The 27,423-nt window shown below is 45.1% G+C and overlaps 1 protein-coding gene across 5 annotated transcripts in view; it reads right to left on the minus strand.

Annotated features, from left to right (window-relative positions):
* LOC141074005 (oocyte zinc finger protein XlCOF8.4-like) overlaps positions 1-27,423 on the minus strand; it is an 84,591-nt gene that overhangs the window by 6,869 nt on the left and 50,299 nt on the right. For all 5 annotated transcript variants that reach the window (XM_073561522.1, XM_073561538.1, XM_073561545.1 and 2 more), the window contains 5 exons: positions 26,020-26,169; positions 25,711-25,890; positions 25,509-25,632; positions 25,328-25,425; positions 14,095-14,185 (listed from right to left, as the gene is read on the minus strand). In XM_073561522.1, coding sequence (XP_073417623.1) covers positions 14,095-14,185; positions 25,328-25,425; positions 25,509-25,632; positions 25,711-25,890; positions 26,020-26,097 — 571 coding nt within the window. In that variant the 5' untranslated portion in view covers positions 26,098-26,169. The remainder of the gene's footprint in view (positions 1-14,094; positions 14,186-25,327; positions 25,426-25,508; positions 25,633-25,710; positions 25,891-26,019; positions 26,170-27,423) is intronic.

Below are 27,423 nucleotides of genomic sequence, written 5' to 3' on the forward strand. Positions count from 1 at the left end.
TTATCCCTGTGCCTTGCCTTTTATGTTGCCTAGTCTGAACTCTGTCCTATACCTGTGTCTGTTCTATCCCAGACTGTGGCCTTTCCTTCCCTGCTCTGTGTACCCTTGTCTTTACTCCCTCTGTCTTGCGGTACTGCAGAACCTCTTGCTGCAGCTTCTCTCCACATACCTTGTAGTTCCGCCTTGTTTTGCTCTATCTGCTGCAGAACGTCTTGCTGCAGCTTCTCTCCGCATACCTTGCGGTTCCACCTTGCTTCGCTCTTGCTGCACTCCTCTCCGCATACCTGCCATTTCGCTCTGCTCTCTGTAGGAAAGGTGTTCCTTTCATCATAGGCCTTGTTGACCTCTTTCCTCTGTTTGAAGACTTCTATTGAAGGAGAACTCACCACCTCTCGTGGCAGCCTGTTCCATTCATTGATCACCCTGTCAAAAGTTTTTTCTAATATCTAATGCGTCTCCTCCCATTCAGTTTCATCCCATTGCTTCTAGTCTTTCCTTGCGCAACTGAGAATAAAGATGAACCTTCTCCATTGTGACAGACCTTCAGGTATTTGTACACAGCCAATAAGTCTCCTCTCAATTTTCTCTTTTGCAAGCTAAACATTCCCAAATCCTGTAAGGCTAAGTGCACACGTTGCAGAAAATTTCTGCTCAAAAACCCGACTCCCTTCCCAGAAACCGCACCTATTTTTCCGCGGCGTTTTTTGCGCGGTTTTGATGCAGCGGTTTTAAAACGCATGGAAGAAGCCAAAACCGCGGAAAAATCCGCAAAATTAATTAGCATGCTGCGTTTTTACAGCGATGCGGTTTTTTCGCGGTAAATACGCATCAATGTGCACAAAAAGTGCAAAATGCATAGAAATGACTGGGAAGCTTATTTTTAGTGAAAACCGCGTTAAAAACCGCTAAGAAAAAAGGCTGTGTGTGAACACAGCCTAACCGCTCCTCATAGGACATGGTTTGCAGACCGGTCACCATTCTGGTTGCTCTTCTCTGAACTTTCTTCAGTTTGTTGATGTCTTTTTTAAAATGTGGTGCACAAAACTGGACACAGTATTACAGATGAGGTCTGACCAAAAAGGGCAATAATGACTTCACGTGATCTAGACTGTATGCTTCTGTTAATACATCCTAGAATTATATTTGCCTTTTTTACTGCTGCATCACACTGTTGACTCATGTTCAGTCTGTGATCTATTGGTATACCCAAGTCTTTTTTCACATGTGCTGTTGCTTAGCCCTATTCCTCCCATTCTCTATATGCTTTTTTCATTTTTATTGCTCAGATGTAGTAGTATCCATTTTTCCCCTGTTAAAAACCATTCTGTTAGTTGCTGCCCACAGCTCCAGTTTATTTACATCTTTTTGAATCCTCTCTCATTCTCATTTGTGTAATCAGCAAATTTAATCAGTTTACCCTCACTTCCTTCATCTAAATCATTGATAAAGATGTTGAACAATACAGGGCCCAGAACAGAGCCTTGTGGTACCCCACTTCATACATTCTTCCAACTGGATGTGCAGCCACTTACGACCACTCCTTGGGTCCGATCACTAAGCCAGTTATGAATCCACCTAACAGTTTAATAAGGATTGAGTGAGACACTTTGTAAATGCTTTGCTGAAGTCAAGATATACTACAACCCCTGGCAAAAATTATGTAATCACCGGCCTTGGAGGATGTTCATGGGCAGCACGGTGGCTCAGTGGTTAGCGCTGCAGCCTTGCAGCGCTGGGGTCCTGGGTTCGAATCCCACCAAGGACAACATCTGCAAGGAGTTTGTATGTTCTCCCCGTGTTTGCGTGGGTTTCCTCCGGGCACTCCGGTTTCCTCCCACACTCCAAAGACATACTGATAGGGAATTTAGATTGTGAGCCCCATCGGGGACAGTGATGAAAATGTGTGCAAACTGTAAAGCGCTGCGGAATATGTTAGCGCTATATAAAAATAAAGATTATTATTATTATTATTATTCAGTTGTTTAATTTTGTAGAAAAAATGCAGATGACAGACATGGCACAAAACTACAGTCATTTCAAATGGCAACTTTCTGGCTTTAAGAAACCCTAAGGCTGGGTTCACATAGCGTTTAGCAGGTCCATTTAACGGATAGCATTACGCATCCGTTAACGCTGCCATTCACTCCCATTGTCCTAAGCGGCATGCATTAACGATGTGCCGTCATTCTGTGACAGTAGCGTTAATGCAATCCGTCAACGCTATGCATTGAATGGACTGCATTAACGCCATCTGAATCTGGCCTAAAATAAATAACAAAAAACGTGGTAGTCAGTAATGGTTAGTTTTTTTAAACCAAGCATAGGGGAAAAAATTATGGAGTCACTCAATTCTGAGGGAAAAAATTTTGGAATCACCTTGTAAATTTTCATTCACAAAACTAACACCTGCATCAAATTAGATCTGCTTGTTAGTCTGCATCTAAAAAGGAGTGATCACACCTTGGAGAGGTGTTGCACCAAGTGGACTGACATGAATCATGGCTCCAAAACGAGAGATGTCAATTGAAACAAAGGAATGGATTATCAAACTCTTAAAAGAGGGTAAATCATCACGCAATGATGCAAAAAATGTTTGTTGTTCACAAGTCAGCTGTTGTAGACCAGGGAAGACATCAAAGCGTAAAGACGGGAAACTTAAAGCAATATGTCTCCAAAAACAGGAAATGCACAAGAAAACAAATGAGGAACGAATGGGAGGAAACTGGAGTCAACGTCTGTGACCGAACTGTAAGAAACCACCTAAAGGAAATGGGATTTACATACAGAAAAGCTAAACGAAAGCCATCATTAACACCTAAATAGAAAAAAAAAACAAAAAACAAAGTTACAATGGGCTAAGGAAAAGGAAATTGTGGACTGTGGATGACTGAATGAAAGTCATATTTCATGATGAATCGCGAATCTGCATTGGGCAAGGTGATGGTGCTGTTCCAATGAGATTTATAAAGATGACTGCCTGAAGAGAACATGCAAATTTCCACAGTCATTGATGATATGGGGCTGCATGTCAGGTAAAGGCACTGGGGAGATGGCTGTCATTACATCTTCAATAAATGCACACGTTTATGTTGATATTTTGGACACTTTTCTTATCCGATCAATTGAAAGGATGTTTGGGGATAATGAAATCAGTTTTCAAGATGATAATGCATCCTGCCATAGAGCAAAAACTGTTAAAACATTCCTTGAAAAAAGACACATAAGGTCAATGTCATGGCCTGCAAATAGTCCCGATCTCAATCCAATTGAAAATCTTTGGTGGAAGTTGAAGAAAATGGTCCATGACAAGGCTCCAACCTGCAAAGCTGATCTGGCAACAGCAATCAGAGAAAGTCGGAGCCAGATTGATTAAGAGTACTGTTTGACACTCATTAAGTCCATGCCCCAGAGACTGCAAGCTGTTATAAAAGCCAGAGGTGGTGCAACAAAATACTAGTGATGTGTTGGAGTGTTTTTTTGTTTATTTTTCATGATTCCATAATTTTTTCCCTCAGAATTGAGTGACTCCATAATTTTTCCCCTATGCTTGGTTTAAAAAAAGTAACCATTACTGACTACCACATTTTTTGTTCTTAATTTCTTTTAGGCTATGTGCCCACATAGCGTTTTAAACCGGACACTCAAAACCGGACTCCTTCCCAGAAAACACGTGTTTTTTTCCGCGCGATTTTACCGCAATTATGTTCACGATTTTGCCGCGATTTTCGCGTGCGAAATTCAAGCACTTTCCAAGCGATTTGAAGCGTCGCTTGGAGAGTGATTGACAGGTTGGTCACACTCGTCAAACAGCTGTTGGCACTGAACTACCACTGCGTGTTTACACGCAGTGGTAGTTTAAATGCATGACGGGCATAGTCCATTATGGTGTGGGAACTGACAGCAGGACATGAATGACTATGAAAGTCAATGGATGTTAAGGGGTTAAAGCTAAAAATTTTGTATTTATTTGCAGCAAATGAGAAATCGACAAAAATAATAAACAGTGCTTTCAGTCCTCAAATAATGCAAAAAAACAAGTTATTATTCATGTAGAAACAACAATACTCATGTTTTAACTCAGGAACAGTTCAGAAATCAATATTTGGTGGAATAACCATAATTTTTAACCCCTCTCTGCCATTGGACGTACTATTCCGTCCATTTGACCTGGGACTTAATTACCATGGACGGAATAGTACGTCACAGGCGATCAGCCGCACTCACAGGGGGAGTGTCAGCTGATTCTCACAGCTGACACCCAGAACTAAGTGCCAGGAGTGGTCACAGACCGCTCCCGGAACTCTGTGATCAACCAAGATCGCATCGTTCCGGTGGCGTAGAGAAGCATCAAGCAGGGAGGGGGCTCCCTGTGTGCTTCCCTCAGACCAACGCAATGTGATCGGGTTGTTCTGAGGTTCTCCCTGCCTGCAGGCCCCCGGATCCAAGATGGCCACGGGGTCCTTCCAGGTACTGCAGGGATGTGGCTTCTCAGTGCCTGCTGAGAGCAGGAGCTGATAAGCCTCATTCATTGCCTGTTAAGGTACTGTCACACTTAGCGATGTACCAGCGATATGACGGTCAGGATCGCTGGTACATCGCTAAGTGGTCGCTAGTGAGCTGCCACACAGGCAGATCTCACCAGCGACATTGCAGGGGTCGGGGGTCGTTACTTACCTGTCAGACGAGGCGATCCTGACGTCCTCCCGCCCGCGTCCCTCGTCGTCACAGCAGGAAGCGGACGACGAGAAACGGTCCAGGACGTTCTCGCGCGATCAGCGATAACCAGCGGGGGAGCGGTCGGAGGTATCAGACATAGCGATATCGCTAGAACGTCACAAAAACCAGTGACGTTATAGCGATATTGCTAGCGATATCGCTTAGTGTGACAGGCCCTTTAGATCGCTGATCTGACACAGTGCTGTGAAAAGTGTCAGATCAGTGATCTGACTTTATACAGTTATTTCCCACCCAGGGACAAAGTAAAAAAGTACAAAAAAAAATATACTGTATAAAAATATTTTGTAAAAAAATTCCTAAGTATAAATAAATATTGTTCCAATAAATACATTTCTTTATGTAAAAAAAAAAACCCACAAAAACAATAAAAGTATACAATTTGCATCGCCGTGTCCGTAACAACCGGACCTATAAAACTGTCCCACTAGTTAACCCCTTCAGTGAACACCGTAAAAAAATAAAACAAACGAGGCAAAAAGCAATGCTTTATCATCATACTGCTGAACAAAAAGTGGAACAACATGCAATCAAAAAGACGGATATAAATAAACATGGTACCACTGAAAACGTCCTCTTGTCCCGCAAAAAACGAGCCGCCATACAGCTCCATCACCGGACAAATAAAAAAGTTATAGCTCTCAGAATAAAGCAGTGCAAAAATTATTATTTTTTTATATAAAACAGTTTATTGTATAAAAGCTCCAAAACACAAAAAAATGATATATGAGGTATCGCTGTAATCATAATGACCCCAAGAATAAAACTGCTTTACCAATTTTACCATATGCGGAACGGTACCCAAAAGAAATTCATGAATTACTATTTTTGTTCATTCAGCCTCCCAAAAATTGTAATAAAAAAGCAATCAAAAAATGTCATGCACCCGAAAATGGTACCAATTAAAACATCAACTCGACCCGCAAATGGTGTCACTTGTGGGGGGCTTCCACTGTTTAAGCACATCAGGGGCTCTCCAAATCCGACATGATGTCCGATCTCAAATCCAGCCAATTTTGCATTGAAAAGTCAAACGGCGCTCCTTCCCTTCCGAGCTCTGCCATGTGCCCAAACAGTGGTTTACCTGCATATATGAGGTATCAGCGTACTCAGGACAAATTGTACAACAACTTTTGGGGTCCAATTTCTCCTGTTACCCTTGGTTAAATAAAAAAAAATTGGACCTGAAGTAGTTTTTTTGTGAAAAAAAAGTTAAGTTCATTTTTTAAAAACATTCCAAAAATTCCTGTGAAGCACCTGAAGGGTTAATAAACTTCTTGAATGTGGTTTTGAGCACCTTCAGGGATGCAGTTTTTGGAATGGTGTCACTTTTGGGTATCGCTGTTTAACTTTTAAGCCTTATAACTTTCTAACAAAACAAAAAAAAATAAAAATTTGTTCCAAAATCGTGCTGATGTAAAGTAAAGTAAACATGACCTGTTGGGAATCTCTCTCAGGCAAAACTAACAGGTCAAGGAAATTCTTATCCTCTCTTGCTGATAAAGTTATCTTCCAAAAGGTAGGGGAGAAAACAAGGGGATCTGCTACCTTGGATTTTATCCTTACAAACAGGGAGGAAATGGCTGAGGAGGTAAAGGTGGCTGGGACCCTAGGAGGTAGCGACCATGCTATTTTAGAATTTTGGATAACTAGAGGAGGAAGACCTGTGAAGACTCAGACGTCAAGGTTAGATTTCAGAAAGGCAGATTTTAAGGGATTCAGAAAGAGAATTGGAGGGATCCAATGGCTGGATATCCTTAAAGACAAAAATGTCCAGGAAGGATGGGAAATCTTGAAAAATGAAATTCTCAAAGCACAATTGTTAAGAATTCCGAAAAGAGGGAAGAAGAGGAAGCATTTAAGGAAGCCAGGATGGATGAACACAGAACCTAAGCACATGCTAAAAAGGAAGAAAGAAATGTTTATAAAATGGAAAGAGGGAGGCATATCTAAAGAAGAATAAAATGCTGTCTGCAGAACCTGCAGGGCACAAATCAGATTACTAAAGCTGACAATGAATTGAGGCTTGCAAGAGATGTCAAAAGCAATAATAAAGGATTTTGGGGATATGTCAAAAGTAAAAGAAAAGTCAAAGATGCTATAGGATTCTTACAGGATGAAAATGATGAAATGGTAAGACAGGATGCTGAGAAGGCCGAACTTTTAAATTCCTATTTTGCATCTGTTTTCTCTCAGAAAGGAAATGTAACATGAACTGTTCTTCACTGTCCTATTAAGGGAATAGAAGAATCCAGGATATCTATAAACAGAAAGATAGTGAGGAAACACTTAGCTAACCTAAATGAATTCAAGTCTCCAGGTCCAGATGAATTACACCCCAGAGTACTGAAGGAGATAGCAGAAGAAATTTTAGAACCCCTCTCCATTGTCATTTAAACTCATTGATGGTGATGTGTGTCAGGGCTCTTTATATCACTGAAAGCAAATTGCAGATACCTGTGCAAATTAGTTTGGCAGGTGTGTTCAAATAAAGGCAAGACTACTTAAGAAGGCTGTTCCACATTAAGCAGCCTACATTTTTTGCCAAAATGGGAAAGAAAAAGGATGTGTCGGCTGCTGAGAAGCAACAAATTGTGGCGTATTTAGGTCAAGGCATGACTACAATCAACATTGCCAAGACACTTCATCGTGATCATCGCACAATCAAGAAGTATGTAGGATGAAAATGATGAAATGGTAAGACAGGATGTTGAGAAGGCCGAACTTTTAAATTCCTATTTTGCATCTGTTTTCTATCAGAAAGGAAATGTAACATCAACTGTTCTTCACTGTCCTATTAAGGGAATAGAAGAGTCCAGGATATCTATAAACAGAAAGATAGTGAGGAAACACTTAGCTAACCTAAATGAATTCAAGTCTCCAGGTCCAGATGAATTACACCCCAGAGTACTGAAGGAGATAGCAGAAGAAATTTTAGAACCCCTCTCCATAATCTTTGAAAGTTCTTGGAGAACAGGAGAAGTCTGGAGAAGAGCAAATGTTGTTCCTATCTTCAAAAAGGGGAAGAAGGTGGACCCAGGCAACTATAGGCCGGTGAGTCTGACTTCTATACCAGGAAAGATCTTTGAACAAATTATTAAACAACATGTATGTCAGTACCTGGATAAGAATGAAGTGATTAAACAGAGTCAGCATGGGTTTGTAACTAATAAGTCATGCCAGACTAACTTAACTTCCTTCTATGACGGAATCACTGATTGGGTGGATCAAGGAAATGCTGTAGATATAGTATATCTTGACTTCAGCAAAAGCATTTGACAAAGTATCTCATACAATCCTTATTGAAAAAAATGACTAAGTATGGAATGGACAAGGCAACTGTTAGGTGGATTCATAACTGGCTTAGTGATCGCACCCAAAGAGTGGTCGTAAATGGCTGCACATCCAGTTGGAAGAATGTCTCAAGTGGGGTACCACAGGGCTCTGTCCTGGGCCCTGTATTGTTCAACATCTTTATCAACGATTTAGGTGAAGGAATTGAGGGTAAACTGATTAAATTTGCTGATGACACAAAGCTAGGAGGGATAGCTAATACTAGAGAAGAGAGAGAGAGGATTCAAAAAGATATAAATAAACTGGAGAAGTGGGCAGCAACTAACAGAATGGTTTTTAACAGGGAAAAATGCAAAGTACTACATCTGGGCAATAAAAATGAAAAAAGCATATACAGAATGGGAGGAATAGGCCTAAGCAACAGCACATGTGAAAAAGACTTGGGTATACTAATAGATCACAGACTGAATATGAGTCAACAGTGTGATGCAGCAGCAAAAAAGGCAAATGCAATTCTAGGATGTATTAACAGAAACATACAGTCTAGATCACGTGAAGTCATTATTTCCCCTCTACTCCTCTTTGGTCAGACCTCATCTGGAATATTGTGTCCAGTTTTGGGCACCACATTTTAAAAAAGACATCAACAAACTGGAGCAAGTTCAGAAAAGAGGGACCAGAATGGTGACCGGTCTGCAAACCCTGTCTTATGAGGAAAGGTTGCAGGATTTGGGATTGTTTAGTTTGCAAAAGAGAAGACTGAGAGGAGACTTAATAGCTGTCTACAAATATCTAAAGGGCTGTCACATTGTAGAAGGATCAACTTTATTCTCATTTGCACAAGGAAAGACTAGAAGCAATGGGATGAAACTGAATGGGAGGAGACACAGATTAGATATCAGAAAAAACTTTTTGACAGTTAGAGTAATCAATGAGTGGAACAAGCTGCCACGAGAAGTGGTGAGTTCTCCTTCAATGGAAGTCTTCAAACAGAGGCTGGACAGACATCTGACTGGGATGATTTAGCGAATCCTGCTTTGAGCAGGGGGTTGGACCAGATGGCCCAGGAGGTCCCTTCCAACTCTACGATTCTATGATAAACATGTGGGAAATGTTACTTAAGTATTTTGTGTGACATATCTGTGATTTAAGGGCATGAAAATTCAAAGTTGGAAAATTGCAAAATTTTCACCAAATTTGTTTTTTTCACAATATAAACGCAAGTTATATCAAATAAATTTTACCACTATCATGAAGTACAATACGTCATGTGAAAACAGTGTCAGAATCACCAGGATCCATGGAAGCGTTCCAGAGTTATTACCTCATAAAGGGACAGTGGTCAGAATTGTAAAAATTGGCAAACCACCCTTTGTGTCTTGGCATGCTTTCCACCAGTCTTTCACACTTCTTTTGGGTGACCTTATGCCACTACTCCTGGCACAAAAATTTAAGCAGTTCCTCATTTGATGGCTTGCGACTATCCATCTTCCTCTTGATTATATTCCAGAGGTTTTCAATGGGGTTCAGGTCTGAAGATTGGGCTCGCCATGACAGGGATTTTATATGGTGCTCCTTTAGCCGCACATTGATTGACCTAGCTGTGTGGCATGGGGCATTGTCCTGCTGGAAAAACCAGTCCTCAGAGTTGGGGAACATTGCCTGAGCAGAAGGAAGCCAGTGTTTTTCAAGGATAACCTTGTATGTGGCTTGATTCATACGTCCTTTGCAAAGATTAACATGCCCAATTCTAGCCTTTCTGAAGCATCCCCAGATCATCACCGATCCTCAACCAAATTGAGACCTGCCTCTAGGAGCCTGTTACGAACTGTTCTTACTGTGCACTTCACCCCAGCTGCCATTTGCCATTCCTTTTGTAGGTCACTTGATGTCATCCTGCGGTTGCTGAGTGACATTCGAATAAGATTAGTGTCAGACCAGTGTGTGGAGTCACTTTTGCCCTGTGCCAGTCTGTAGCTTTGTTATCTCCAATACCTGCTACTTGACCTTTTTGTAATGGACTGCCGTCTTCAAATTTTAAGGATGGAGGCAACATGACGCTCACTGTATCCCTCTGCTATTGAAGTCAGAATTGAGCCCTTCTTTTCCTCACTCAAGACTTTTCCTTTCAACTCCTTTGACATGGTTAAAAGTTATTTGTTCATTCAAATTTATTTTGGGCTATTCCTAGCACTTCTTTGGCCATCCAGCTTGTCCTATTGCAAGAGGCTTGTGAAGATCACACAGTGTTTTTATACTTTCCCACATTAAATAAGATTTGGTTCAGGTGACCACCTAATCAGAAGCACATTAAGTAGAATGAGGTGTACTCTGGTTGGAATTCAACTGACACTAGAATGGACTGACTGTCAGACATGTAGAGATGGTGATTTTTAGAAAACTGTGCAGTGGTATCTTATATTTTTGCTTGGATATACAGCTCTGGCAAAAATTAACTGTCTTGTTAGTTTGTATATTTGTCATTTGATATTTGCTTTGTATGAAATTCTTTTTATGATCTGCGGTTTCTTTCCTATGTTAGGGATTGTGATGTCACTGCCTTGGCTTTTCCCTATATATAACCTTGTTGTACAAGTTACTCCACAATTGACAAAATCCTGGGATGTGCTGAACCATTTTGGGTGTATTACAATTAAATGAAGCAATAATCAACAGCTATGGCAAAAACACAGTCAGCATATCCAACTCCTAACCGAGGCGATCTGTGGCACAGCAACCACCCTCAAGTTAAGGTGATGATTCAGACGTGAGGAAGACAGTAAATAGAGCCTTGCAAAAGTTGACCCAGGGTGATAATGTTGAGATGTTCTTGATCAAAAGGGATCAAGGACTCCTGCCCCTTCACTAACAGTTTATCTGGTACCACGAGCACCCCTCGATTGAGGTAATCCACGTTCCCATGACACCCACCTGTACGGCGAGAGTCTGGAAGTGGAATAGTGATGCTGATGATGACATCGTCAGCACTAATCATCTTAGCAGCCATAGACACTGTAGAAGGATGCAGAGGTCCTTAATCTCTGGCCAGGTCACAAGCGTGATTTGCACCACGTCCATCCTGTGTTGGCCCAGGCTATGCAAAAGGACATACTGCTCCAAGGCTCGTCACTCCTGCCACAGTCATTCCAACTTGCAACATGTGCAGAGTGGAATTCCACCATGTATGAACATCGCACATCAAATGATTAACCGGAAGGCCGAAAGACCTCGGTATTGATGAAAACAGATGACCTGCAGGGTGCGATAGTTGGAAGTGAGCACGTAGTGAACGTGCTTTCTTCATGCGGGATAGTGGCTGAGAAATTGCTGTACCACCAGGTTGAGGACGTAAGCCATGCAAGGCACGTGTGTGAGGTTGCCACGGCGTAGGGTCACAACCAAGTTTGCACCATTATCACACACGGCCTTCCCTGGCTCCAGGTTCAGTGAAGACAACCATTGCCAACAGAGTGGAGATGGTGACGTTCAAACTCTTAGCTTTAGCATGTGTATGAGGAAAGATTATTTTATGTGATCAAAACTGCAGGACCAAAGGCTAGCTGCTGTGCTGAGAGAGGGTGGAATATGTTGATCATGACAAACTGCGCGACTATGAGTGAGGTGAAGGCGGAGATTTTATGGTGAATTGAGAAAGATGTGTTGTGCTAGGTGACATAAAAACAGCAGAAATGTCCATTACCGTTATAACTGATGGGTTCTCACTCACCTCAACTGTAGGGGGTAAAAAAAACTGAGTTTCTGCAGCCAGAGACCTGTGTGAGACCATTTGGCACAGTGATGGAGGAGGAAGAAGTAGCAGATGTGGTTGATGGGAAGGCCGGTGCTTGACGAGGCCCGCTAGTCCGCATTTTAGCGAAGTGAGATTCCCAGACTAAAGGCATGTTGATCGTGCATGTGCCGGTTCATGCATGTAGTAGTCAAATTATTGCAATTCTTGTCTCTACAGAGTCTTTTTTGGCAAAATTGGCAGTTAACGCAAGTTGGGTCATCCTTTGCAGTCTCAAGGCCCAGGCTAGGCAACCCTTACTGCCCCTGTGAACAGCAGACTCTGGACCACTGCTGGCCACAGCCAGAGTTGTAGATGAGAATGCAGTGCTTGTCGTAGTTGCATCACTCCATGTCTGTGTAGGAAGCTCCAACCCCCCCTCCCTCTGTTGAGCTACTTAGCTGCGCAACTCTGGTTCACACCAAGAGGGATCTACAACTTCATTGTCATCCTCTCTGTTCTCCCACTCCTTGCCATAAGAGCCACACTCCTCATCTTTTTGCCCTGACACCACAGTACAGTCCGCGTGCGTCTTTGGTATCTGAGTCTTCTCATGATCCCCTCCTCACCCCGTGGTTAACGTCTGGTAATGAGGATCTGGATTCTGCTCGAACCCTACTTCATCCAGCCTCAGATCCAACATCGGTGCAGATGCATTCTGCATCTGGATTCTGTGAATCTTTGGAGCAGACCTCTGATGCCCATGGAATAGAATGTGTGAACAGCTTTGCAAAATTGCCCATCTGTAGTTTCCCACAGTCAGTTGGGCGTTTGGAAATTTCTGATGTGGGGGGAAACCAGGGTGACTTAGGTGCAACCTCTGAGTTTTGTACTGTGTGTGATGTTAATGCTGAGGAAGAAGAGGAGACGCCACTTAATGCAGCGCTTGCCATCTACTGGAGCACATGCTCTTTCAGACCCTCGAGTAGCCTGTCCAGTAAGAGATGTTGGAAGTGGCCTAACGATTTTAAGAGAAAATGGGGTCTCCTGATTCCTCACTGCATCACAGTTTTATCCCAAACGAATAGTGGAAACGCGATTATTTACCGATCTTTGACCGAATTTTGCCGACTTTGAGGAAAAATGCTCAGGAAACAGAATACGAATCCGAATGTTGATATATTCATGCTGAATTTGAGATTGGTGAACATTTTACAAACAAGTTTGCTGACCACTAGTCCTAATAAACCAGCCTGGACGTTTTACTTGAACCGCTTCCTGTGCCTACCTCAAGCACAAACAAGAGAGTAGAAACTAACTTTTCAGATTAACTGCTCAGTGAAGAACAAACAGCACTCAGATAACAGACAGATCTTAGCTGAAAATACAAAAGGAATATTGGGGCCCTTCTGGATTTGTACACATGTACGGTTTTAGAAAACAAAGTTGTACAATGTCTCCAAACTGACATGAATAAAAAATTTCAACCATTTTTCACCACAACATTGATCGATCACCATAAAAATGTGTTCAATTAATTGTACCGGCTGTTATGATTATACAAAGTATGTCATGTTTATTATAATTGTTTTATGTCTTTATCTTATAACGTACTGGCATATACAGATATCTGTAAAGACCAGTATATATGTACCAGCACATGTAAAGAAGAAAGATATTGAGGTTTTTGGCTTAGACAATTCTTGTGCACATAGCAGTGAAGCCTGTGGCTGGGAATGTTTCTGTCTTACATATCAGAGGTCACCAATACTAACATGCTTCCATTTTTTTTTTTTTTAACGATGGCCCTAAAAACTTAATAAGCAGGTGTTTGATAACAAACAAATACCTGACTGTTGTACTCGACGCTGGGTCAGAGTGGTCACTGACCGCTCCTGCCGGTCCACATCAGTGAGCAGGTTTTCTTCTTACGGGCTGCTCTGTTGACAATGGATGACATCCGATATCACGGTGATTGACATTCGGCTTCTCGCAGTTAAATTATCAATCAGCATAACATCAGCAGTCACCTCCCATCAACAGAGCAGAGTGGAAGAGAATCTGAATCACCAGTAAGAGAGGTCTGTGACCAGTCAGTAGAGATCAGCAGCAGGCACAAAAGGCAGGTAGGAAGCAATTGACTGAGTAATCGTTCTTAGCACATTGTAGAAAAAATTTAAAAAAAGTCCCTGGTAACCCCATAATGAATCAGCCCCTATATCCACATCAAAAGTTTCATGCAAACACATCTGAAAAACCTATGAACATCTAAAGTTATTCTACAAGCGAGTGACTGATTAGAGCCTGTGACTTCTCTGCATTTAGTGGTCACTACTGACCTGTGCAGTTATCTGTACGAATCTCCTCTTTACACCGCTCATCTCCCCTCATATATGTCTCTGTAGTATTAATATGGGGCAGATCTTCACCCTGAAACAAATATTGTAAAAGTCACTGACAGATTGAGACATTTGAGAAGATCCAAACATCTAATGTCTATGATCAGCTTTATCCTGTCATCTCCACCAGATATAACACATACACTGAATGGCCACATTACTACAGACACCCATATAGTAACACGTAGGATCTTCTTCCCCTTCAGAACCTCAGATATTAATCACATCATAGATTGCACAAGGTGCTGAGTCTGTTCCCCGGGAATGCTGGCCCATGCCAACAGGACAGGTTCTTGCAGTTGCCACAAATTAGATGAAGGTGCTGAGATGCTCTGAGCAACCAATTCTACCTCATCCCAGAGATGCTTTATCGCAGGGATGGGGAACCTCAGGCCCCAGGGCCATTTACGGCCCTCAATGACCTTTTATCAGGCCCCTGGGCAGATTCTCAGGGACTGCATTCTTGGGCATGGAGCTGTATTTTGATTGCCACAAACTCATTAATTTCTTCTTGCTCTGTTAGCACACACACACACACACACACACACACGCGCAGTGTTCACTAATGAACACTGAAGGGTGTGCAATGAAAGATTACGTCCTGACACCAGTGCCAGAGTCAGGATGTAATTTGTGGGTGGAGTTTGCATGGCCCCCGAAGGATGGTATAAATATCCAAATGGCCCTTGGCAGAAAAAAGATTTCCCACCCCTGCTATATAGGGTTAAGATCCGAGGACTGTGAAGGCTGGAAAACTCACTGTCATATTCCTGGTGTGGAAGATTCTGGAACCTCCTGAAGAGAATTGCTGTATGACATAAAAGGTATATTTGTGTTGATGCAGAATATACTGTTATTACAGGACACTGAATAGTACTGTAACTATATGGTTAATGCTATGGCTTATTGTAGTCACTTTTAGGTGATAGGTTATGGACTGTAGGCAACTAGATACGAGAGAGTTACAGAGGGTCAGCCCGGCAGGTGCGGGAGTCTTAGGAGATGTTTCTAGGTGGTTCACTGTATACACAATAGACTGTAGTAGTAGTGCATGTTTCCTATATGGAGCTCTGTAAAGTGAGGTTGTGCTATTGCTCATTGTTGGCACTTCAGGCATGATATTAGGTGTGTGGTCCAAGCGTGACAGTCGCATAGAAATACATGCTGTCATGCTCTGGACGGTAGTGCAGCCGGCCAGTTCGATTATTGTGATGCAATCCCTGTCCGAGTTATACATCTGACTTCCCTTAGGCCGCTTTCACACTTCAGGCTTTCGGTATCCGGCATGGTGCGGCGAAAAACCGAACTACCGGATCCGGAGGCAGATGCAGACACCGGATCCTTCTTTCTGCCAGATATATTCCTGGCAGAGAAGGTTTCCGGGCATGCGCAGTGCGAAAAACCAGTCCGGCGTTGGGAAAAAAACGTTGCATGCAACGTTTTTTTCAGACGCCGGACCGGCTATTTTCTCCGGATCCGGAAAAAACCGGACGCACCGCATTGCCATCCGGCGCAATGCGGCAGCAATGAAACAGCACGGGGAAAAAGCCAGATCTGGTCGTAACAGGCGCCGGATCCGGCAGTCCGGTTTTTCGCCGCACCATGCCGGATACCGAAAGCCTGAAGTATGAAAGTGGCCTTATACTGGTGGATAAAACAAGACTGAACATAAGACCTTCAAAGCCATCCACAGCTCATAGGGGACAGCTCATAACACTTTCTCTACGTTTATTATACATTTTTATAGCGCCATTTATTCAATGGCGCTTTACATGTGAAAGGGGCAAAAATAGACAAGTACAATAAACATGAGCAAACCAAGGCATACACAAGTACAGAAGGAGAGAAGACCCTGCCTGCGAGGGCTCATAGTCTACAGGGGATGGGTGAGGATACACTAGGAGAGGGTAGAGCTGGTCGTGCGGCGCTTCAGTAGACTGAGGATCACTGCATTGTAGGCTTGTCGGAAGAGGTGGGTCTTCAGGTTCTTTTTGAAGGTTACGCGAGAGTCTGATGTGTTGAGGTAGAGAGTTCCAGAGTATGGGGGAAGCATGGGAGAAGTTTTGTATGTGGTTGTGGGAAGAATTGATAAGAGGGGAGTAGATAAGGAGATATTGAGAGGATCGAAGATTGCGTGTAGGTAAGTACCGGGAGACCATGTCACAGATGTATGGAGGAGACCGGTTGTGGATGGCTTTGTATGTCATAGTTAGGGTTTTGAACTGGAGCCTCTGGACAATAGGAAGTCAGTGAAGGGCTTGGCATAGAGAAGAGGCTGGGCAATAGCAGGGAGACAGGTGGATTAGTCAGACAGCAGAATGTAGGATGGATTGGCCTGAGCGCAAGTGGAGAGGCCAGAGAGTAGGAGGTTTCAATAGTCGAGGTGGGAGATAAGGGCTAGTGTTTTTGTGGTTTCATGGTCAAGGAATGCACGGATCCAGAAAATAAATTTGAGTTTGAGTGGGCAAGGGCTTGGATATGTGGCTTGAAAGAGAGCCACTAACTCTTGGCGGTTAGTAGGTCTTTGGTGTTTAGTTAGGGCAGTTTCAGTTAAGTGATGCAGTCGGAAGCCAGATTTTAAGTGTTCAAATATGGAGCAGGAGGAGAGGTGGGAGGACAATTCAAGTCTAGGATCACCCCGAGGCACCGAGCATCTGGGACTAGGGAAAGTGAGCAGTCAATGACATTGATGGATAGGTCTGGTGGAGGGGTAGAGTGAGATGGGCGGAAAGATGATGAATTCTGTTTTGTCCATGTTCGGTTTTAGAAAGCGAGCAGAAAAGAAAGCTGAAATGACAGACATTGTGGGATTTTGGCCAGTAAGGAGATGAGGTCAGGTCCAGATATGTAGATCTGCGTGTCATCGGCGTGGGATTCTATGAGCTGACCCAAGCCGAAGGTGTAGATGGAAAAGAGTAGGGGGTCCTAGAACTGAGCCTTGGGGAACACCGACAGACAAGGAGCGAGGCGAGGAGGTGGTGTGGGAGAGGGAGACACTGAATGTTCCGTCTGTTAGATATGACGAAATCCAGGATAGGGCCATGGGTCTGTGATGCCAAGAGATGAGAGAATCTGTAGCAGGAGGGAATGGTCCACAGTGTCAAAGGCAGAAGACAGGTCCAGGAAAAGGTGGACAGAGTAGTGTCGCTTGCTCTTGGCGGTTAGTAGGTCTTTGGTGTTTAGTTAGGGCAGTTTCAGTTAAGTGATCCAGTCGGAAGCCAGATTTTAAGTGTTCAAATATGGAGCAGGAGGAGAGGTGGGAGGACAATTCAAGATGGACATGCTGTTCCAGTAGTTTTGAGGAATAACAGAGAAGCGTTATTGGGCGATAGCTAGATACAGAGAATGGGTCGAGGGTGGACTTTTTGAGGATGGGTGTGATCGAGACATGTTTGAAGGATGAGAAGGAGACATCATTTGTAAGTGAGAGGTTTAAGAGGTGCATTAGGGTTGGGATGAAGACTGTGGCGAGGTTAGGGATGAGGTGGGACAGGAGCGGGTCAAGCGTGCAAGTGGTGAGATGTGATCTTGACAGGAGGGTTGGATAGCCTACCTGTCATGGTGGAGAAGCTGGTTTAGGAGGAACAGGGCTGAGCAGCTAAGAGGGGCATTGGGGGCTGCAGGCCAAAGCTTTCTCTGATTTCCTCCTTCTTTAAGCAGAAGATCGATGCAAAGTCTTCAAAAGTAATGAGAGGAGAGGGAGGAGGTGCTGGGGGACGGAGTAGAGAATTGAAAGTGTTGAAAAGCTGTTTAGGGTTGTGAGACAGAGAGGATCTGAGAGATGAGAAGTTTGTTTTGCAGCAGTGAGCGTGATGGTGACTCGAAGATGATGAGGGTCTGCTTGTATGCAATGAAGTGCTTGGCAGAGCGGGATCTCCGCTCAGCTACCCTGGAAGCCCGTCTCAGTTCTTTGGTCAGGCTGCTGGTCAGCCAGGGCTGCCTGTTGATTGTACGAGTTTTGCTATGCGTGAGGGGGCGGCTGAATCAAGTGTTGCTGTTATTGTTGTGTTATAAAAGGTGGCAGCAGCATCTGTGTCATGAAGGGAAGCCATCTGTAAGAGGGAGAAAGGACTCAGTGATTGTAAATTGAGGTGTTTGAGATTTCTGCGAGGGTGAGTTTGTGGAGTGGAGGTTGCGAACATAGAAGATAATGTCAAGTTGTGGTCAGACAGGGGGAGGGGTGAGTTAGTGAGATTAGTAAGGGAACAGAGGCGGGTGACGATAAGGTCCAGCTTGTGACCATCTTTGTGAGTGGCCACGGAGGACCACTGAGTGAGGCCAAAGGAGGCAGTGAGCAATAAAAGTTTAGAGGCAGCTGGAGTGGAAGCGTCACTGGGGATGTTGAAGTCACCCATGATGATAGTGGGGATGTCTGCAGAGAGGAAATAAAGTAGCCAGGTAGTGAAGTGGTAGAGAAAGGTGGAGATGGCTAGTTCTGGGGGGCGGTAGAGGAAGGAGGGGGAATAGATGCAGATGGAGTACACCTCAAACGAGAGAAGAGTAGCAGAAAGTGGTAGCGGAATTTGGGTACAGGAGCAAGCCAACTCCACCAAGTTTGTTGCTGGGGTGAGAGGTGTGAAAGAGATTGAATCTGCCATAAGACAGTGCAGCTGGAGAGGCTGAGTCAGTGGGGATGAGCCAGGTTTCAGTGATGCCATGGAAGGAGAGTTTGTTGGTGATAAAGATGTCATGGATGAACGACAGTTTATTGCAGACAGAGTGTGCGCTCCATAGTACAGCAGGTAGGGGGACAGGGGGAGTGGGGGCTAGATGAATGGGTATGAGGTTATCATCATAGCGAAAACGTGTAGAGGATCGTGGCAGGGTGTTAGAGATGAGTGTGGAGCTGTGTTGAGGAGGGCCAGGATTTGGGTATACGTCGCCAGCAATGAGGAGTAGCAGACAGAGCATTAGAAGGTGGGCGCAGGATAGGACATGATGTGGCCGTGTTTGTCTGGAGAAAAAGGATTGCATGTTGAGGAACAGTTCTGAGCAGGTGAGATGGCTGGGGAGGATGGAGGGAGAAATGACTAGTTCCTTACTAGGTGAGGGGATTACAGGAGATAGGAAAAAATAGAGTAGTATGGGGGTTAAAGTGAAAAGAAACTAGCATTGTAGTGGTTTTCTATCTCATTACCTTACAGTCAATTCCAGTCCAATTCTAGTCTAATTCAAATTAGTGTAATTAGAAATCTGTAATTTGGGGTTCAGTTTGATTGTTTGGGAGAGAAACCACCATGGTTACTTACCGGTAGCTGGTTTTCCCGGAACCCATGACAGCACACCTGAGAGAGGGATCCGCCCCGCCAGGACCCTACTGAAATATAAGGGGCAGTACCTCTCCCCCGCTTCAGTTGGTAACAGAGAATGAGAGGACTTCCCGGTTAGTTACGTCTATCCGACACCACATCACACAAATACACCCTACTATCGTGCACACCCATATGGTGAAAAAGGGGGGGGGGGGGGGGGGGGGAAATATACGGGTGCTGTCATGGGTTCCGGAAAAAACAGCTACCGGTAAGTAACCATGGTGGTTTTCCCTTCACCCATGACAGCACACCTGAGAGATTTTTGGAGACTTCGAAACACCTTTAGGGAGGGACCACCGCTTGCAGCACCCTTCTACCAAAGGTTAAGTCAGCAGAGGAGGAGAGGTTTAATCTATAGTGTCTAAAGAAGGTTGATGGTGAGGCCCAGGTAGCAGCCTTACAAATTTGATCAATTGATACCTCTGCCTTTTCGGCCCAGGAGGTCGCCACGGCTCTGGTGGAATGAGCCTTGATGCCGTCAGGAATCGGAACACCACTAGCTGAGTAGGCTATACGAATAGCCTCCCTAATCCGTCTGGCAATAGTCCCCTTTGACACTCCGTAACCCTTTCTGGCACCCTGAAAGGCTACGAATAGGGACTTGGACCTCCTCCACTGGCTAGTCGCAGATATACTAGCAGGGCCCTCCTAACATCCAATGTGTGGAATTTTTCCTCCCCAGGATTTTTTGGGTTTTCGCAAAAAGAGGGAAGGACAATTTCCTGACTCCAATGGAAATCTGATACTACCTTAGGTAGATACGCGGGGTCTGTTTTTAACGCAACCCTATCCTGATATACTTGTGTATAAGGTGGATGTACTGAGAGGGCCTGCAAGTCACTTACTGGACGGGCCGACGTAAGGGCAACTAATATAATCGTCTTCAGGGTAAGATATTTTATAGGCAGTTGTTGACTAGGCTCAAATGGTTCTTTTGTAAGGGCCTCCAACACCAGGTTTAGATCCCACGGGGCTATTTTGGTAGTGGGATAGGTCTGGACCTATGGCCGGACTTAATGAACCTAGCTACCCATCTGTTTGCTGCCAAGTTGCAATTATATAGCGCGCCCAGTGCGGATACTCGAACTTTAGGGGTATTTACCGCTAACCCCAGCTGTAATCCTGATTGTAAAAATTCCAAGATGGCACTAATCGGGTGCTCTTGGTCTAACGGCTTCCCTAAGAACTGTAGGAACTTATTCCATGTTCTTCCATAGTTATTAGTCGTTACTGGATTCCTACGTTTTAACAGGGTGGCCACTAACCCCGGAGAGAACCCTCTATCCATTAGAAGTGACCTTTCAAATTCAACGCCGTCAGATGGAATCCCTTGACCCGTGCGTGGAATATTGGACCCCGAGTTAGCAGGTCTGGGATCTCCGGCAGGATCCATGGATCTGAGAGGGACATCATCCGCAACAGAGAGAACCAAGGTCTTTTTGGCCAGAACGGGGCTATTAGGATCACCCTGGCTTGGTCTTTCCTGATCTTCCTCACTACTGTTGGGATCAAAGTCATTGGGGGAGGGAGGGGGGGGGTTTGGGAAACGCATAGGCTAGGCTGAAATCCCATGGAATCTGCAATGAGTCCACTGCCCACGGCTTTTCCTTTGGGTTTAATGAACAGAATCTTTCCACTTGCCTGTTTTTGTTGGCAAAGAGGTCTATCACCGGTTCCCCCCATAATTGTATTATCTTCTGAAAAACTGACTGATTTAGAGTCCATTCCCCTTGCTTTAGCATATTGCGGCTCAGGAAATCGGCTTCTATATTCTCTACCCCTTTTATATGCAATTCCGTCAGAGAGAGTGGATGTTGTTCTGCTCTGTGAAAAATGTCGCTGGTTGCCTTCATTAGGGAGTGTGATCTTGTACCCCCTGGTGATTGATGTATGCCATTGTTACTCTGTTGTCCGACATGATACGGACATTGCGGCCGCTGAGGTGGGAATAAAAAGTCTTTTAGGGCTTTGCTCACTGCCCACAGTTCTCTCAAGTTGGAGGATGCGCCCTGCTCGAGGCCCCCAGGACCCCTGGGTCACATGACCCCTTAGGTGCGCTCCCCACCCTGAGGAGCTCGCGTCTGTCAGAATTATGTCGGTTACTGGTTTGTCCCATAGCATCCCTGACGTCAGGTTTGCCTTGTCTAACCACCAGTTGAGAGAGTTTCTGACCTCTAAGTAAAGCTCCAGTCTTCCTTCTAAACGCCCTCTCAGCGATTTTTGTGTTGACAGAATTTCCCCCTGAAGCTGTTGGGTGTGGAATTGTGCCCACCTGACCGCTGGGATACAGGTCGTCAGGGTACCTAGCAAGGACATCGCGTTTCTCAGGGTCATGTGGGGTTGGTCTAGGGCAGCCAAGGTCACATTCCACACCTTTTCTACCTTGTCCTCTGGTAGCAGACAGGCTTGTTGTTCAGAATCCAGGCTAAACCCTAGAAAAACCTGTTTCTTTAGGGGTTGTAACCTTGATTTTGACGTTTACCATCCACCCCAGTTTTTGCAGGGTGTCGGTTACTCGTCTCAACTGTACCGTACAGTGGTCTTCTGAGCTGCCCACTATTAGGAAATCGTCCAAATAGGGTATTATGATCGTGTGGATTCGGAGGAAGGCTGTCATCTCCGCTATTACTTTGGTAAACACTCTCGGGGCTATGGATATGCCGAATGGAAGGGCTCTGAATTGAAAATGCCTGAGCTTGCCCTGGATGTAGAGAGCCACTCTTAGGTATCTTTGATAACCGGGGTGAATGGGGATGTGATAGTATGCATTCTTTAAATAGACTACAGCCATAAAACAATTGTGATGCACCAGTTTTATGGCTGTAGCTACCGACTCCATCTTGAAGGTTTGATTTTTTTATCCACCGATTGAGGCCTCTGAGATTTATGATTGTCCTGAATGACTGGTCCGTTTTTTTTTTTTTTATCAGGAAGAGGGGCGAGTAGAACCCTGTTTTCTCCTGTCCACTCGGGACCTTGGAAAGAACGTGCTTGTCCAGCAGACTCAAGATTTCCGATTCCAAAGCCAACCGTTCTTCTTATCCCCTTCCTGATGGGGGTAACGATAAATGATGCTCTCAGCTGATGTAAAAAAGGGATCTTGAGGCCTTCCCTTATGATGTTTAGGACCCAGGCATTGGAAGGGATGTTTTCCCAGGCCTGGGAAAAGAGCGCCAATCTCCCCCCTACTGGAATACTGGCGTCATTGTGGGGATTTCTTGGAAGTGGAGGTGGCTCCACCGAACATAAATCCAGACTCCTTTTTCCTTTTATCGGCCCCTGTTGAATTTTCCTCTCCAAAAGGGCGGCCGCCTCTGATCTGCTGGATACCTGGGGAAGCCTTTTTTTCTGTCACTCGCCTTCTCTAGGATGTCATCTAGGTTTTTTCCGAATAAAAAACGACCATCACATGGGAGAGCGCACAGCTTAGCTTTAGATTGCACATCCCCTGGACAGCCCTTAAGCCACAACGCCCGCCTCGCGGCGTTTGACAATCCTGCTGCTTTAGCTGTCAACCTCATGGAGTCAGCCGAGGTGTCGGCCAAAAATGCTGCCGCCCCATGCAGAAGATACATGTCTGCCAGTATCTTTTCTCTTGAGACCTTTGAAGCAAGTCTCTCTTCCAGCTGCTGCAGCCAAATCATTAGGGCCGTGCAGGTGCCGGCTATTTCAGGCTTCAATCCTCCTGTTGCTGCTTCCCATGTATGTCTTAAATAGGAATCCGCTTTTTTATCTAGCGAGTCCCTAAGTACCTCTGAATCTACCAGGGGAAGAGCCGATTTCTTGGATGACCTGGATACCGCCGCATCAATCTTTGGGACTTTGTCCCATACTTCTGTGTCCTTATGTTCGAAGGGGTACCTCCTTTTAGAGGAGGAGGGAAGGGCTCCTGACCTCTCTGGCTTCCTCCATTCTTTCTCAATGAGTGCCTGGACCTTCTCATTGACTGGGGAAAGTCCGTTTCTTCCTTTCTTGTAGTCCCCCGAACATGACGTCCTCCAGGGACTTAGCCGTTTTTTCCTCCTGTAGGCCCATTGTTACTCTGATGGCCTTGAGGAGAGCATCCGTATCTTCTATTGGAAAACACAGTTTGCCACCCGTGTCACTATCTGAGGAGGAGGAGGAGGAGGATGGGTCTTCGGCCTGAGATAAGGTCGAGGAAGAGTCTGAGACAGAGCTAGGGGGATCCTTCCTACTCTTTTTCCCTTTTTTTAACAATGCTTTAAGCGAGCCTTCCATCTCCGACCTGATAACTGATCTAAGGTTGGTTGCAAAGCTAGGCGCTTCCTCTGCCATGGTTTGCCGGATGCAGCTGGCGCAACGGTCCTTCTGTAAATCTCTTGCTAGGGGGCTTCTACATATGGCATAATCTCTATTGTTCTTCTTACTCCCTGCTTTTTTAGGTTTTTCCTAAGGAATTTAACACAAAAGAAGGCCCCTATTAAACAGCTTACTAACGTTCACGAAAATCACTCACCACCCTTAATCAAGGGTACCGGACTCAGAGGCTGTGGAGGGGCACGTGACCTGTGCTCTCTGGACATCGAGGAGTCCCCAGACCTGTGGCTGGGACGACTGCTGCTTTTGCCACTTGATCGGCTGCCATGCTTGTGAGCCGAGGGTTGTGAAGGAGGCAGACACGGTGGAGATGGCGACCGTTCCTGCTCTGACCCCATGGCTACCCGGCCGTGCTGACCGCCCTCCTCGTTTAAATAGCCTCAGTCCTGGTGAGCTTCTTCCCCCTCCCCCCTGCGACCGCCAGCCGACCGCTGCAGTTCAATGGGAAAAAGTTGGCCGGCGTCACACCGGGCGCCATATTGCCATCGCCTTACTGATGTCAGCCGGCGCGCTCCCAGGATGCCCTGCGCCGACGTCAGCGGCCAGAAGACACCCCCAGCCCTCCCACACTAGGTGTTCCGAGGGAGACAGTCCGGGGGCACGTGCGAGGGGAGGCGCGGTGGAGCGTTCAGGAGTCAGGAGCTGCCAGCCTCGCCCGCACGAACCCGGAGCCCCAGGGAGACCCCGGGGACTGCGCTGCCAGACACCCGACGGCCGGCGCTACAGGTGAGGTAACCTGTTCTTTCCCCGCCGGGACGGGCCTGGGTCCTTTCAATCCATGACAGGCACTGCCGCTGTCAGTCTGGGATTCCCTTCCAGGACAGGAACCCAACTGAAGCGGGGGAGAGGTGCCGCGCCTTATATTTCAGTAGGTTCCTGTCCTGGCGGGGCGGATCCCTCTCTCAGGTGTGCTGTCATGGGTGAAGGGAAAATTCATATTTATAAAGTTGTGCATCTGAAAAGCTATGTTTCAGTTTACTAAGAGGTGATGTATTAGCTGAAGTATAAAGGATATTGGGATGGGATTGGTGGAAAGGGAGGGGGTAGGGGGGTGGGTTATTGAGTTAAGGGGCTAGTTATGTTAAAAAAGGAAAAATGTATTAATCTGCTTTTTACATTATATTTTGCAGCTGTCTGTAGTTTGTGTCAGACTGTATTGCAATATGGTTCTGTTGTAATAAAAAATATTTGATTAAAAAAAAAAAAAAAAAAAAAAGAAATCTGTAATTTGAAAGATGGAATTTGAAAGATGCCTGGATCAGACGCATGTCTCAGAATATATCTGCAACTAAGAGCAGTCAGTTGTGAGAGGGGATGTGGGTGTGTGTGTGGCCAGACCACATATTCAGAGTTAAGCATGGTAATAAAAAGTGGAGGGAGGGGTTAGACTGACCACTCAGATTTGCATGGAAAACACAAGAGGGATGAAATACATTATGGATACAAAATGATGGGTAAGCAAATCATACCAGAGATAGTAAACGCAATTCACAAACTCAGTCAGGAGTCGGGGAATCATCTACCTGATGATCCTGAGTAACTTTGGGATCTTCTTGTTTACAGTCCTGTGGAAGAAGAGGACGGGGACATCTCTCTGGTGTTGTCCTCTCACTGGATAGAACTGGAGGAAACACATACAGGGACTGAATTCATTCTTTACATACAGATAATTATAGGCCGTGTGTATTTAGTCCTGTCTATTACCTGGTGATGTGTGGGGCTGGGGAACCTCCATCATGACGTCCTTGTACAGATCTTTGTGTCCTTCTAAATACTCCCACTCCTCCATGGAGAAATAGACGGTGACATCCTGACACCTTATAGGAACCTGACACATACAATGATACAGTCATCCCCTGATCCCTTAATAGTGTTACTGTATAATGAACATTCCAAGCAGTGTCACCTCTCCAGTCAGCAGCTCAATCATCTTATAGGCGAGTTCTAGGATCTTCTGGTCATTGATGTCCTCATGTATCAGGGGGTGAGGTGGAGGCCCCGTGATTGGGCTCAGGGGTCTTCTCCATCCCTCAGATACAGGGGCCTGACAGCGCTCACTAGAAGACTTCTTCACTACTGTGTAATCCTGGTTATGGAGAGACACATGAATAAACCTCACTAAAGACATTTCCAGAGTCCTCACCTCTCCAGTTCTGTCCGTCTGTTATTCCCATAGATAAGAATGATGTAATGTGACATCATCAGAACCTCTCACCTCTCCAGTAAGCCGGAAGAGGATCTCTATTGTGAGGTGTAATATCCTCTCCGCCATCTTGTCCCTGTCCCTATCCATCCTTGTAGGGTCACTCAGGAGAATTCTCTTATACAGAAGATCTCCACTGAGAGGATCCGATATTGTAGGGACCTGAATGGGGAGAAGATGACGATGTAACATCATAAAGATCCAATATAAGAAATCTCCGGAGCTGTTACCGGCTTCACACGATTACTACATCCAGTCATGGACCCCGTCCTGCCCCCGGTATAACACAATCCCATTAAAGTCACACAAAGAGATTTATCACATAATATCTCCAGTCCAGCACCAAAAACATAGAAATAATCTAAAAAGAAAATCTAAATTAACTGACTCTTTGTTAAATAAATATTCCATGAAAAAAGACACAAAGTTATAAAGAGCAGGGAACATCCACAAAGATCGGGACGGCAGAACCAGGGACGTCAGTAACAGATAACAATAGAACATGAATATAAAATCACAGAAAATTGTAATCCCAGTAAATGTGATTGTCCCAGAAAGGAACTGCATAAATCGAGAAAACAGAAAAAGGGATGTGTGTAAGGGCAGAAATAATGATACTAATGACTAAAACAAAAAATAATAATAAACATGGGGGCATTGCTTGCTGATGGCAGGATAAGATGCACATTCACAGAGCTCCTGAATATCCCAGGGATTTAACTAAGGTACTTCCTGACAGCCTAACCATTTCTAAAGTAGCCTCATTGTGTTTATGGGCAAGAGGAGGCTCTCTAAAGCCCCCGTCACACAAGTTTTGTGACGCAACAGTGATCTCACCAGCGAGATCGCTGTGTGTGACACTGACCAGCGACCGCCCCCCCCCCTGCCGGTTATCGCTGATCGTCCTGGAATAGCCAGGACATTTTTTTGATCGCTGGTCTCCTGCTGGCCAGCACGCATCGCTGCATGTGAGAGGCGGGAGACCAGCAATCAGCGCGCTGGTAACTAGAGTAAACGCAGGGTTTCTAAGCAGCACGCGTCATTTAGAAACCCGATGTGTACCTTTTGGCTGGTGTCACATTAGCGCTTTTGTGCGCAGCGCATCTAGCGCACCTATGTTTAACATGGCGGGCGCATGGTCTTGCGCACGTTCGCGTTTTCGCGCGCATGCGCTTTTTTGTCTTTCGCGCCAGCCGCAACATGTTGCATTTTTTGGTCCGCCCTGTCTCGTCAAAACAACGCATGCGCACGCTTGCGCACGGAATGCGCAAAAACAACACACTGCAGTCTATGGTAACGCGTGCGTGCGCATGGTCTTGCGCACGTGTGCGCTTTTGTGCGCATGCGTTTTTTAGGTAAACAAGTCTGGAATGTGGTCTAGACAATGGAAAACCACTCCCAAAAACCAAGGTGATA

This window comes from Dendrobates tinctorius, unplaced genomic scaffold (assembly GCF_039654945.1).
Source record: "Dendrobates tinctorius isolate UK_male_01 unplaced genomic scaffold, ASM3965494v1 ptg000014l, whole genome shotgun sequence".
Lineage (NCBI taxonomy): Eukaryota > Metazoa > Chordata > Amphibia > Anura > Dendrobatidae > Dendrobates > Dendrobates tinctorius.